Below are 13,016 nucleotides of genomic sequence, written 5' to 3' on the forward strand. Positions count from 1 at the left end.
ATGTGTTCACTTCATCGTAATTTTTCTTTACTATTAAGGTAAGACACTAATTGGTTTTTGGTGTAAGTATGGTTCGAATCCTAGATCTCTTGTTCGATAACAACATTGAAAAACTATTCACATTGAAAAACTATTTACCTGTTGAATTAATTGGAATCCACATTATTCATAATTTATTAATAATATTGTCACATTGGAAATAAAATTAAATGACCAAGTTACTTTTAAAACTCAACTTGGTTACAGCCCTATCTAACACAAAATCGAATGGACTGAACCTAAATCCGATTAACTCCACCTATTTGTCTATCAACGGGCAACTCTACTACTCAAATTGCAGGGACAGAATAATCATTCCTTAAATAAAGTTGATTCAAATTCATATTCATACTTTATTTTAGAAGCTTTTAATCAAATTCAATTTTTTAGACTTTTCTTTTTGGTTTGAATCCACAAGAGTTAATAAGATACAATTTGAATTAAGTCTTCTTGACTGAACCCAGTCCTCTTGGGTTTTTTATTCACTTAATTAGTTTAAAAGAATTTCTAAAGGATCCATTCTTTTGTGGTGAAACATAACAAGGATTTATTTTTATTTTTTTAATGAATCATATGAGATATTTTTTATAAAATATAAACTTCTTAGACAAATTACGCATGGATTTTATTTACTTAATTAGATTTGGCAAAATTGGATGCTTACCAATAACCTATCCAAATCTAAAATAGAAATATAATACGGGTAATGATTTTTAGACCCATGAAAAAATGGGTCAATTCGTACCAGATCTTATGGGAAGGTTTCCAATTTTTATTTTTTGCCAAATTTGTTTCACATTTTCACTCCTTACTCTTTTCTAATATATAGATAACGGGTCATAACAATACACGTCAATAGTGTTTGTGAGATTGAAGGTTTTAGTTTAGTAATCCTTGAACTATGTAAACTTAAGAATTTATACATATTTCATATTTTTTATATTAGTGTTTTTGTTTACTTATTATCTTATTTGAATTAAAAGAACGATAAAGAAAATATTATCAAGTTTCTTATTTAGATTTTATTTATTTTTTATATATATGTGAAAAGAATATGGGTTTTGTTGGGTTGACTCGACCCGCAAAAGACAATAAGAATTATAGATTTTGTAACCCATTTAGAACGACCAAGTTTGACTAGACTGAATTTGAATCTGATTGGTTTGACCAGTTATTAGACACAATTGTAAAACCCACACACCGTGTGAAGAATGATGCATATATTGGATGCAAGAGGTATCAATTACCCGTGTATAGAAATCTAGGTCCCATCAAATGACTTGTGACAAACACCATGATAAGAGGGTAACATTTGCCCGTAATGCAAGCTTGCTTTCATGGATGATTGCCAACTACCAAATTAATATTCAACAATCCCATTCCCAGCGACAAACATGGTACCAAGTTACACTTTTTTACAATACTATCCCCGTAGGACCATATATCTGCTCTCTAGAGGTCATGCAGTTTGACTGTAAGGGGTATATACACTGAACTTAAAGTAATCTAATGCTGAAAAGTAATGCATTTGGACCACAGTTGATTTTTCAGTTGTCTTCTTTTCCTTTTTCTTTTTTTGAGAAGATTTTTTCTAAGAATCTAGGATGGCAGACAGTTCAAGAACGATGAATCATCAAGAATTATTCAATGAAGAAAACCTTATTAGTAGAGCACAGTAAAGTCACTCTTCACAATCTTCATAGCAAATATTGGGCACAAGGCCAGCTTTTGCTATAACAAAATGTTCCTTGGCTCCTCCTATGGCTGACAGCAACAGGATTAGTCCATAAGATTTATCATAGTTTCATTTTATCATTTATACTACCCAATTTCCTGGAAATACACTTCAACCCATGTCTTTAGCACTACCACATCCTCTCTCCTTCTTGTTTCTTGTTCTATTGCTGCCATATTTCACCAGAGCTCAAACATCCAAAAACCAATCTTTAGGCTCATCCCTCACTGCAGACAACAAGGACTCTTACTGGGCAGCGCCTAAAGGTGAATTTGCTTTTGGTTTCCAACAAATTGGAAAGGGAGGCTATCTACTTGCCATCTGGTTCAACAAAATCCCTGAAAAAACCATTGTCTGGTCAGCCAATGGAGATAATCTTGTGCCAGGAGGATCCAAAGTTGAGCTTACCAAAGATGGCAGATTTGTTCTCAATGACCCAACAGGCAATGAGATATGGAAAGTTGACTCAGTCGGTTCAAGAGTTGCCTATGCAGCCATGCTTGATAGTGGAAACTTCGTGCTAGCAAGCCAGGATTCTAGCCTTTGGTGGGAGAGTTTTGATCATCCAACTGATACAATATTACCTTCACAGACAATGAATCAGGGCAGCAAACTTGTAGCTCGTTACTCAGAAAGGAATTACTCCAATGGAAGGTTCCAGTTTACACTGCAATCAGATGGAAATCTTGTGCTTGAAACTAGAGCTTTCCCCTTGGATTCTTCTAATTCAGCTTATTGGTCAAGTAAAACTGTAGGCAGTGGCTATCAGGTGGTCTTCAATCGGTCTGGCTCCATATACCTTATAGCAAAAAATGGAAGCACGGTTAATTATATAACATCAAATGCTGGTTCCACACAGGACTTCTATCAGAGAGCAATTCTTGAATATGATGGTGTTTTAAGGCATTATGTATACCCAAAAATCAGCACTAATAGTTCAATTATCAGAAGGTGGCCTATGGCCTGGTCTTCTTTGTCAACCTTCATACCTTCTAACATCTGCAAGGATATTGTTGAAGGCACAGGTGGTGGAGCTTGTGGATTCAACAGCTACTGCAAACTAGGAGATGATCAAAGACCAAATTGCCAATGTCCAGATGGATACACCTTTGTTGATCCAGATGATGTTATGAAGGGATGCAAACCAAACTTTCTTCAACAAAGTTGTGATAAAGCATTGCCAGAAACTGATCTTTTCTATTTTCAGCCCATGCTGAATACAGATTGGCCCCTGTCTGATTATGAGCACTTTCAAGGCCAAACTGAGGATTGGTGCAGGAAAGCTTGCTTGGATGATTGTTTCTGCGCTGTTGCTATTTTCAGAAATGGGGAGTGTTGGAAGAAGAAATTCCCTGTCTCAAATGGGAGGATGGATTCCAGTGTTGGAGGAAAAGCTCTGATCAAAATAAGAAAAGACAATTCTACTTTGAAGCCTTCATGTGCAGATTCAAAGAAGAAAGATCATTCAACACTGATACTCATTGGATCAGTGCTCTTAAGCAGCTCAGTGTTTCTTAACTTACTCTTGTTTTTGGCAGCCTTTTTGCTTGTTTTTCGTTTCAATAATTCGAAGCCATTGAACCCAGTTATGCCAGGCATGAACTTGCAAAGCTTCACTTATGAGGAGCTAAGAGAAGCCACAAATGGATTCAAGGAAGAGCTGGGGAGTGGTTCCTTTGCAACAGTATATAAGGGGGTTCTAAAATCTGAGGATAGGTACCCTGTTGCAGTTAAAAAATTGAATAATATGGTGAGAGAAAGCGACATAGAGTTCACAGCTGAAGTGAGGGCTATTGGCAGAACAAACCACAGAAATTTGGTCCAACTGCTAGGATTCTGCAATGAGGGGCAGCACCGGCTTCTTGTATATGAATTCATGAGTAATGCTTCTCTAGCAAGCTTCCTCTTTGGCGGTTCACAGCCGAATTGGTATCAAAGAATGAGAATTGCTTTAGGAACTGCAAGAGGCCTCTGTTACTTGCATGAAGAGTGCAGCACCCAGACCATACATTGCGACATCAAGCCACAAAACATCCTCCTGGACGACTCTTTTACAGCTAGAATTTCTGACTTTGGATTAGCCAAGCTTTTGAAAACAGACCAGACTCGAACTACTACTAGAATCAGGGGCACTAAAGGGTATGTTGCCCCAGAATGGTTCAGAAACATGCCTGTTACAGTTAAGGTAGATGTTTACAGCTTTGGCATTTTGTTCCTAGAGCTCATTTGCTGCAGGAGGAGTTTCGAAGCAGAGGCACAGGATGAGGATCAGATGATACTAGCTGACTGGGCTTATGATTGCTTTAAAGATAGGAAATTGGAGCTGTTAGTGGAGAATGATGAGGAGGCATTAAATGAAAAGAAGAGAATGGAGAAATATGTGATGATTGCACTATGGTGCATCCAGGAGGATCCATCACTAAGGCCAACAATGAAAAAAGTGGTACAAATGATGGAAGGAGCTGTTGAGGTCTCGGTTCCTCCAGATCCATCCTCATTTATCAGTTCAATGTAAATCCTTTAATATAAAGTACTCTTCTGGTTGTTTAAGGCCTTGTGCACGTTAAATTGTTGACATTATCAGATTGGTAAGTCAAGAAATATCTAGGAATGGTGTGCTCATGAATGTCAAATAAGTTTCTGTATATCTCAAGACTATCTCAATAAAATGGCAACTATTGTAGGTCAATTAATTCTTTATATAAAATTTGTATCTCACAGAAATGGAGTGATAGACAAAATTTTTTCATTTAGTACTGAATTTTTTTTTCTTTTTTATTAGAGTATTGAACCACAAGTCCACAACAAAACTAAAACAAACCCAACAGTTAATGCCAACAAAACCCCTGGGAATTTCTTTTTATTGATTTTAGGAATTCATTTTTTCTTTTTCTTTTTTTGAGAAAGACTTAGACTATCACACACACAGGGGAGTGGGGACCAAGGTTTAATATCACACAACTCACAACATACAAAAGCTGGTAACTCTTGAATGCTGTGTGAAGGCATTAAACATACAATTGGGCGATGTGGGATATTTTTTCAGTTGAAGTTATTTTCAAGCATTCCTAAGTCAAAATCTGGCAAGATTTAGCAAGATTGAAATGACCGTTGCTTATAGAGAGATCTGGACCCTGACCCAAAGGAAAAATATGGGATGGTTTGGATTTTTTTTCTTCACTGATCTGGACTGGAAGTTTCAATTTAGTGAACTTTGGACAACGTAAACTTAAAAATTTATATATTATTTAACTTTTGAGTGCTTTTATTTATTTATTCTCTTTATTTGTATTGAAAGAAGGGGAAACACAATATTATCAGGTTGTTGTTGTTTGATAAAGGTTTAGGACAACTTGTCTCAGGTCTTAGGACTATAAATAAACCAAATTGTTTATTAACCACTCAAACTCGGCCAAATTTGTCACATTTTCACTCTTTACTCTTTTCTAATATATATATATATATATATATAAAACAAGACACTCCCATAGTATTTGTGAGGTTGAAGGTTTTAGTTTAGTAATCCTTGAACCATGTAAATATTTTAATTTTATATTTTAGTGTTTTACATTTATTTATTATCTTATTTGTATTAAAAGAACAATAAAGAAAATATTATCAAGTTTCTTATTTTGATTTTATTATGTTCTTGATATGTGAAAAGAATGAGGAACTCTATTGGGGTCAACGAGCTAAAGCACATTGGCTCAAGGAAGGGGACAAGAATACAAAATTCTTCCATGCTCAGGCTTCGGAGAGGCGTAAGCAGAACACTATTGCTGGAATTTGGGATGAAGTTGGTAACTGGTGTGATGAAAAGGAAAGTATAGCCCATGCAGCCATTAATTATTTTGAGAACATTTACACAACAACCCATCCAGCACAAGTTGAGGAAATAACCGCAGCCATTCCTTCAAGGGTAACGGATGACATGAATGAGAGCTTAGACCGGGTTTTCACCAGAGAAGAGGTTGTTGCTGCTCTTAAACAGATTCACCCCACCAAAGCTCCCGGCCCCGACGGAAAGGACGGCTTCATGGCAGCCAAACTTGACATGAGTAAGGCCTTTGATAGGGTTGAATGGTGTTTCATTCAAAGAGTGATGGAAAGAATGGGTTTCAGTACTAGGTGGATAAATTTGGTTATGGAATGTATCTGCTCAGTTTCATATTCAGTCCTTATTAATGGTGCTGCATATGGAAATATCAAACCAACTCGCGGGATCCGACAAGGTGATCCCCTCTCCCCTAGTATCTTCCTCCTTTGTGCTGAAGGTCTCTCTGCCCTCATCCATGAAGCAGCCCAAAATCAGTGCCTAACTGGTATCTCAATTGCTCGTGGCTGCCCTAGAGTGACCCATCTCTTCTTTGCGGATGACAGCATCCTCTTCTGCAAAGCAAACCCTACTGAATGCCAAGTGTTAAAGCTGATCCTCCGTAGATATGAAGAAGCCTCGGGCCAAAAAATTAACACCGACAAATCCTCAGTGTTTTTTAGCCCAAACACAAGCCATGGTATTAAGAATGAGATTTTTAGCATTCTGGGGCCAATGCAAGACTCAAAGCATACTAAATACTTAGGGCTTCCTTCCTTCATTGGAAGGTCTAAAACACAGGTTTTCTCCATATTAAAAGAGAGGATTGGTCAGAAGTTAGCTGGTTGGAAAGGAAAACTCCTTTCAATGGGAGGGAAAGAAATTCTCATCAAAGCAGTGGCCCAGGCGATCCCGACATACACTATGAGCTGCTTCCAACTCCCACAAAGCTTATGCGATGATTTGGAGAGTATGATGAGAAATTTCTGGTGGGGTCAAAAGCAAAACGAAGCAAAATTGAGTTGGGTCAGCTGGAAAAGGATGTGTTTTTCGAAAGCTGATGGAGGCATGGGGTTCCGGAATTTGAGAGCCTTTAATCAAGCCATGCTTGCAAAGCAGGCGTGGAGAATTCTATCCAACCCATCTTCCTTAGTTACCCGGGTCCTTAAATCAAAATACTTTCCCACAGGTGATGTACTTAATGCCAAGCTTGGGAGTTTGCCTTCATACTCATGAAGAAGTATTCACAGCAGCCTTGAAGTCATAAGGAGGGGTTCTAGGTGGAGAGTTGGCAATGGGAAGCTGATTCACATTTGGGAGGATAGGTGGCTGCCTACCCCATCCACTTACAAGGTTATTTCTCCTCGAAACAATAATCCTGAATTTCCCATGGTTTCTGCCCTCATTGACCCTCTCACAAAGTGGTGGAATGTCACCTTGGTCAGAGCAACGTTTCTCCCCTTTGAGGCGGACTCTATTCTAAGGATTCCTTTGTCTCATAGCATGCCTGAAGATAAGCTAATCTGGTTGGGTAATAACCGAGGAGAATTTACGGTGAAAAGTGCTTATCACATTGCTTTCAATCTATTTGAAACAAAGAAGGTTGGGGAATGTTCTTCAGGAGACCCATATAAATCACTTTGGAAGAAACTTTGGCATCTTAATCTTCCTGCCAAGGTCAAGATCTTTGCCTGGAGAGCTTGTATCAATGGTCTCCCCACCATGGAAGCTATTTGCAACAGAGGAATCAGCAGTAATAGGGGCTGCCCAATCTGTAAAAAGGATCCTGAATGTATTAACCACGCCCTTCTCAGTTGTGACTTCCCCACCCTCGTCTGGAATCAATGGTCGGAAAACCCCTTAGGCACACAAGAGGTTCGGTGGTCTTTTATTGACTCAGCCATGTTCATCCTCTCCCACCATTCTCAGCAAGATCTGGAACTGTTCTTTGGAATTGCCTGGGCAATATGGTATAACAGAAATAAGGTAGTCCATGAGGATGGCTGCCTTTCTCACCAAGTATGGCAATTGGCTAAGAGTGTGGTGGAGGACTTCAATAATGTAGTTGATTGGGACTTCTCTCAACCAAGGGCTCTACCTATCAAATGGACCCCCCCACCTCTAGGAATCTTCAAAGTTAATGTTGATGGGGCAACCTCGGACCATGGGGGGAATTCAAGCGTTGGAGTAATAGTCAGGGACTGCACTGGCCAGACAGTTGTAGCTAGTTGCAAGCTCCTAAAAGCATGCTATTCTGCAGAACTGGTGGAGATTATGGCCCTGCTTCAAGGCATTTTGCTTGCCCAAGACTTACACCTCCCTCGGGTTATTTTGGAGTCAGATGCGCTGGTAGCAATCCAGGCCATAAATAACAAGTATATAGGCAGCAGCTCGGGTCACCTTATCCTGGAAATTCTGCATATTCGCAGCTCCTTTGAGTCCTGCTCCTTTCAGCACATAAGCCGAGACTTCAATCAAGTGGCACATGAACTGGCCCACTATGCGCGCAGGACTGGAAATTCCCAACTTTGGAGGGGTGTAACTCCCCCTTTTATTTCTTTGTTAATTCAATTGGATGCTGCTTAATATGTAATCTGTCTGGTTCTGCTTCTGCAGATCTTTGTATGGTTGTACCTTCTTTGTGGTTTAATGAAAACCAAGTCCATTTTCAAAAAAAAAAAGAATAAGAGTTCTGTTGGGTTGACTCGACCGCAAAAGACGAAATTTTGCAACCCGTATAGAACGACCAAGTTTGACTGGACTGAACTTGAATCTGATCGGTCTGACCTGTCTAATTGCAAGAATTAACCACAAGCAACCCTGGTGCTGAAAACGTAGGGACAGAATAATCATCCCTAAATAAAGTTAATTCATACTTTTGCCAAAACGAAGGATCCATCTACTACAAGATTCTATTTCGCAGAGTGATTAGGAACATAATCTACATCCTACATAACTTATACTTGACATATATCAAAAAAAATTTGATAAAACAAATCTTAATGAGTGAATACAACTTTTGCCCGAAACAGTAGTATGCCAACGTTTTTGACCGTCTGTTTTGGATGCAACTTTCGTGCCTGTAGACTTTGAATCTTCCATGAATTAAATGTTCCACATTTCTTCCTACTAGTAGATTTTTCATTATATAGTGTCATTGGATATATTCATTTTATACACTCTTCATACAATGGCTTTAGCACTATCAAATCTTTTCTTTCTGCTTCTTGTTCTGTTGCTACCATATTCCACCACTGCTCAAATTTCCAGAAACCAATCTCTAGGATCATCTCTTACTACACAAGAAAAAGATTCTTACTGGGCATCGCCTTCTGGTGACTTTGCTTTTGGTTTCCAACAAATTGGAAAAGGAGGCTATCTACTAGCCATTTGGTTCAACAAAATACCTGAAAAAACCATTGTTTGGTCAGCCAATAGAGATAATCTTGTGCCAACAGGATCCAAAGTTGAACTTACCAAAGATGGCCAATTTGTACTCAGTGACCCAACAGGAAAAGAGATATGGAAGCCTCCGTTAGACCGTTTAGGAGTTGCTTATGCAGCCATGCTTGACACTGGAAACTTTGTGCTGGCAAGCCAGGACACTGTGCATTTGTGGCAGAGTTTTGATCATCCAACTGACACAATGTTACCTACACAGAAGATGAGTCTGGGCAGCAAGCTTGTTGCTCGTTACTTGGAAGGGAATTACTCCAATGGAAGGTTCCAGTTCACGCTGAAATCAGACGGAAATCTTGCGCTTCAAACTAGAGCTTACCCCATGGAGCATCCTTATGTTGATTATTGGCCCAGGCCAGAAGAATTTGTAGGCAGCGGCTTTCAGGTGGTCTTTAACAAGTCTGGCTCTATAAACTTTATAGCAAGAAATGGAAGCATAGTTAAAACGATATCGTCAAGTCCTGTTTCTACGCAGGACTTCTATCAAAGAGCACTCATGGAATATGATGGTGTTTTAAGGCATTATATCTACCCAAAAAGCAGCTCGGCGAGTTGGCCTATGACTTGGTCTCTTTTTCCGTCAAGCTTCATACCTTCAAATTTATGCAATTTTGTGATCACAGAACATGGTGGTGGAGCTTGTGGGTATAATAGCTACTGCAGACAAGGAGATGATCTAAGACCAAAATGCCTATGCCCAGATGGATACTCCTTCATTGATCCAGATGATGTTTTGAAGGGTTGCAAACAGAACTTTCTTTCACAAAGTTGTGATGAAGCATTTCCAGAATCGGATCTTTTTTATTTTAAGTCCATGCTGAATACAGATTGGCCTGGCTGGACTGATTATGAATACTTTTCAGGCCAAACTGAGGATTCGTGCAGAATACCTTGCTTGGGTGATTGCTTTTGTGTTGCTGCAGTTTATGATGGTCAGTACTGTTGGAAGAAGAAATTTCCTCTCTCAAATGGGAGGATAGATTCCAATTTTAAAGGAACAACTCTGATCAAAATAAGAAAGGAAAATTCTACTTTGAAGCCTCCAACTGCATTATTGAAGAAGAAAGATAACTCAACTGTGATACTCATTGTGTCAGTGCTCCTTAGCAGCTCAGTGTTTCTGAACTTACTCTTCATAATGGCTGCCTTTTTGCCCGTTTTTCGTTTCAAATATTGGAAACCAAAGGCCCTTCAACCATACCCAATCATGCCAGGCATGAATTTGCGAAGTTACACTTATGAGGAACTAACAGAAGCCACATATGGGTTCAAGGAAGAGTTGGGGAAGGGTGCCTTTGCAAAAGTTTATAAAGGGGTTCTAGGATTTGAGGATAGAAAATTAATTGCTGTTAAAAGGTTAAATAATATGGTGAGAGAAGGTGATTTGGAGTTCAATGCTGAAGTGAGTGCTATCGGCAGAACAAACCACAGAAATTTGGTCCAACTGCTAGGATTCTGCAACGAGGGGCAGCACCGGCTTCTCGTATATGAATTCATGAGCAATGGTTCTTTAGCGAGCTTCCTCTTTGGGGGTTCACGGCCAAATTGGTACCAAAGAATTCAAATAGCATTAGGAACTGCAAGAGGGCTCTTTTACTTGCATGAAGAATGCAGCACCCAAATCATAGATTGTGATATCAAGCCACAGAACATCCTCCTAGATGACTCTTTTGCAGCTAGAATTTCTGACTTTGGATTAGCCAAGCTTTTGAAAAAGGACCAGACTCGAACTACTACTGGGATTAGGGGAACTAAAGGGTATGTAGCCCCTGAATGGTTTAGAAAAATTCCTGTTACCGTCAAGGTGGATGTTTATAGCTTTGGCATTTTGTTGCTAGAGCTTGTTTGTGTTAGGAAGCATTTTGAAGCAGAGGAACAGGATGAGAATTTGATGATACTGGCTGATTGGGCATATGATTGCTATACAGACAGGAAACTGGATTTGTTAGTGGAGAATGATGAGGAGGCAATTCATGACCTGAAGACAGTGAAGAAATATGTGATGATTGCAATATGGTGCATTTAGGAAGATCCATTGCTAAGGCCAACAATGAAGAAAGTGGTACAGATGATGGAAGGAGCTGTTGAAGTCTCAGTTCCTCCAAATCCATCCTCATTTATTAGTTCAATCTAAATCCTTTAATATAATTAAGTTTCTAGCTTTATTAAGTCATTATTCATGTTTAACAATCAATACTTTCAGGAATGGTATACTCATGAATGTACGATAATTATCAGTGTCCCGAGACTCAATAAAATGACAACTTTTCTTTGTCAAGTAATTCTTTATATGAAATTTGTATTTTGCTAGATAAAGTTTTCCTTTAGTACTGCAAAAAATGTTTCTTTTCTACTGAGTATTGAGCCACCATAACACTAATGCAAAACTCAACAGCTAATGCCATCACAAATAAGGATTGAAAACCAAGTAGCATGTTATGGGCAGAAATTTGCCTCACCTGCAGAATCCCTCCACCAATTTTAGCAAACTCCAATCGACAAGATCAGGACAAAGACTAGTGTCTACTAGACTCTAGAACTAATTGGAGCTGAAATGTTTGACATATTTTTCTATGCAGATTATTTTCAGGTAGGTCTTCTTAGATGAAATCTAGCTAGACTTAGCAAAGGCCTAAACTACTGTCCTACACCTTTGTAAAACTGCCTTATGACAAATGTTATACAGAGATGATCTGGACATTTGTAAGTATTCATTAGTGCCATATAAGGATCTGAAATGGGGTATAGAAGGATAAAAGGTACAAAAATTGAGGGAAAAAATGGTATGGTGAAATGGAATTACAATCATGCCGTCTTTGTTCCTGGTCATCATTTATACTAGTAAAATGATATTTTGTTTTGTTTTAAAATATGAAGGTAACACAAATTCTGCAAGCATCTTTGTTTCTCTTTAATGGACCCCCCCAAAAAAAGGGTGCAACACTGAGACATAGTGCAATCTGCAAGAAATTATGCCTTATAAAATGGAGATCACTAGTTTAAATCTTCCCGGCTAAACTCAATAACTCCAAAGGTGAATTTTTTTACACACGTGTATTAGTAGAAGCTATCGATTGATTTTTTTTTTTTTTTTTCGGGGGGACATTTTTTTTATTAAGTGCTACACATAAATTCCAAAACGAAATTAGAACAGAATTAAGAAGGGAAAATGTTGTTTTGAACCATAAGTAGGACTCAATTTTTTATTCAACTGTATGAAGAAAATACTGAATTGAGAAGAGATTACATGTTAACATAATCTCTACATTAAAACAGACAAGCTAGTATCTAAATCAGTACAACCTAGCATTATAGCCAAACATGGTTCAAGTACTAAGGATGAAAATGCATACCTATTGGTATTGGTAATTGATTATACTGAAATAGTTGAAAACGGATATGGGGGCACTGAAACTTCAGTGGCACCTTCCAACATTTGCAGACCTTCTCTATGGAAGGTCTTAGCAATGGATGCTACCAAATACACCAGATAGCAGTCATCGCAAACTTCTCCACCCTTTTCATGTCATTCCTTGCCTCCTTATCATTTTCTATTAGCAGATCCAAGCTCCCTTCTTTGTACTTATCATAAGCCCAACCAGTCAATATTATTTTATTTTCATCCTCTATACTCGGTTCGACATTCTTCCTACAGCAAATGAACTCAAGCACCAAGACACCAAAATTGTAAATGTCCACCTTTGGTATGATAGGTTTGTTCCTGAACCACTCAAGGGCCATGAAACCTTTGGTTCCCTTATCACAGTTGTAGTATCTTCTAAAGCTTAGCTAATCCAAAGTCAGAAATCCTTGTTGTATATGATATGAGACATCCCCTAGTATATTTTTAGGCTTGATGTCACAATGTATAATCTGAGGGCTGCACTCATCATGCAAATATGGAAAGTTGAATTGTCAGCTTGCTTTTTTGGTGATTTTCTTGAAAATTAAAAGCAAAGTTGCTTTGCA

The 13,016-nt window shown here is 38.5% G+C and overlaps 1 protein-coding gene and 1 pseudogene across 1 annotated transcript; both read left to right on the top strand.

Moving 5' to 3' along the window:
• Positions 1 to 1,490: 1,490 nt before the first annotated feature.
• Positions 1,491 to 4,452, top strand: LOC115981870 (G-type lectin S-receptor-like serine/threonine-protein kinase LECRK3). The gene has a single exon (XM_031104290.1). The coding sequence runs from the start codon at positions 1,893 to 1,895 to the stop codon at positions 4,287 to 4,289; it is 2,397 nt and encodes a 798-aa protein (XP_030960150.1). The 5' UTR covers positions 1,491 to 1,892; the 3' UTR covers positions 4,290 to 4,452.
• Positions 4,453 to 8,778: 4,326 nt separating this feature from the next.
• Positions 8,779 to 11,181, top strand: LOC115950288 (annotated as a pseudogene).
• The last annotated feature ends 1,835 nt before the right edge of the window (positions 11,182 to 13,016 follow it).

The sequence above is a fragment of the Quercus lobata genome, chromosome 1 (assembly GCF_001633185.2).
Source record: "Quercus lobata isolate SW786 chromosome 1, ValleyOak3.0 Primary Assembly, whole genome shotgun sequence".
Taxonomy (NCBI): domain Eukaryota; kingdom Viridiplantae; phylum Streptophyta; class Magnoliopsida; order Fagales; family Fagaceae; genus Quercus; species Quercus lobata.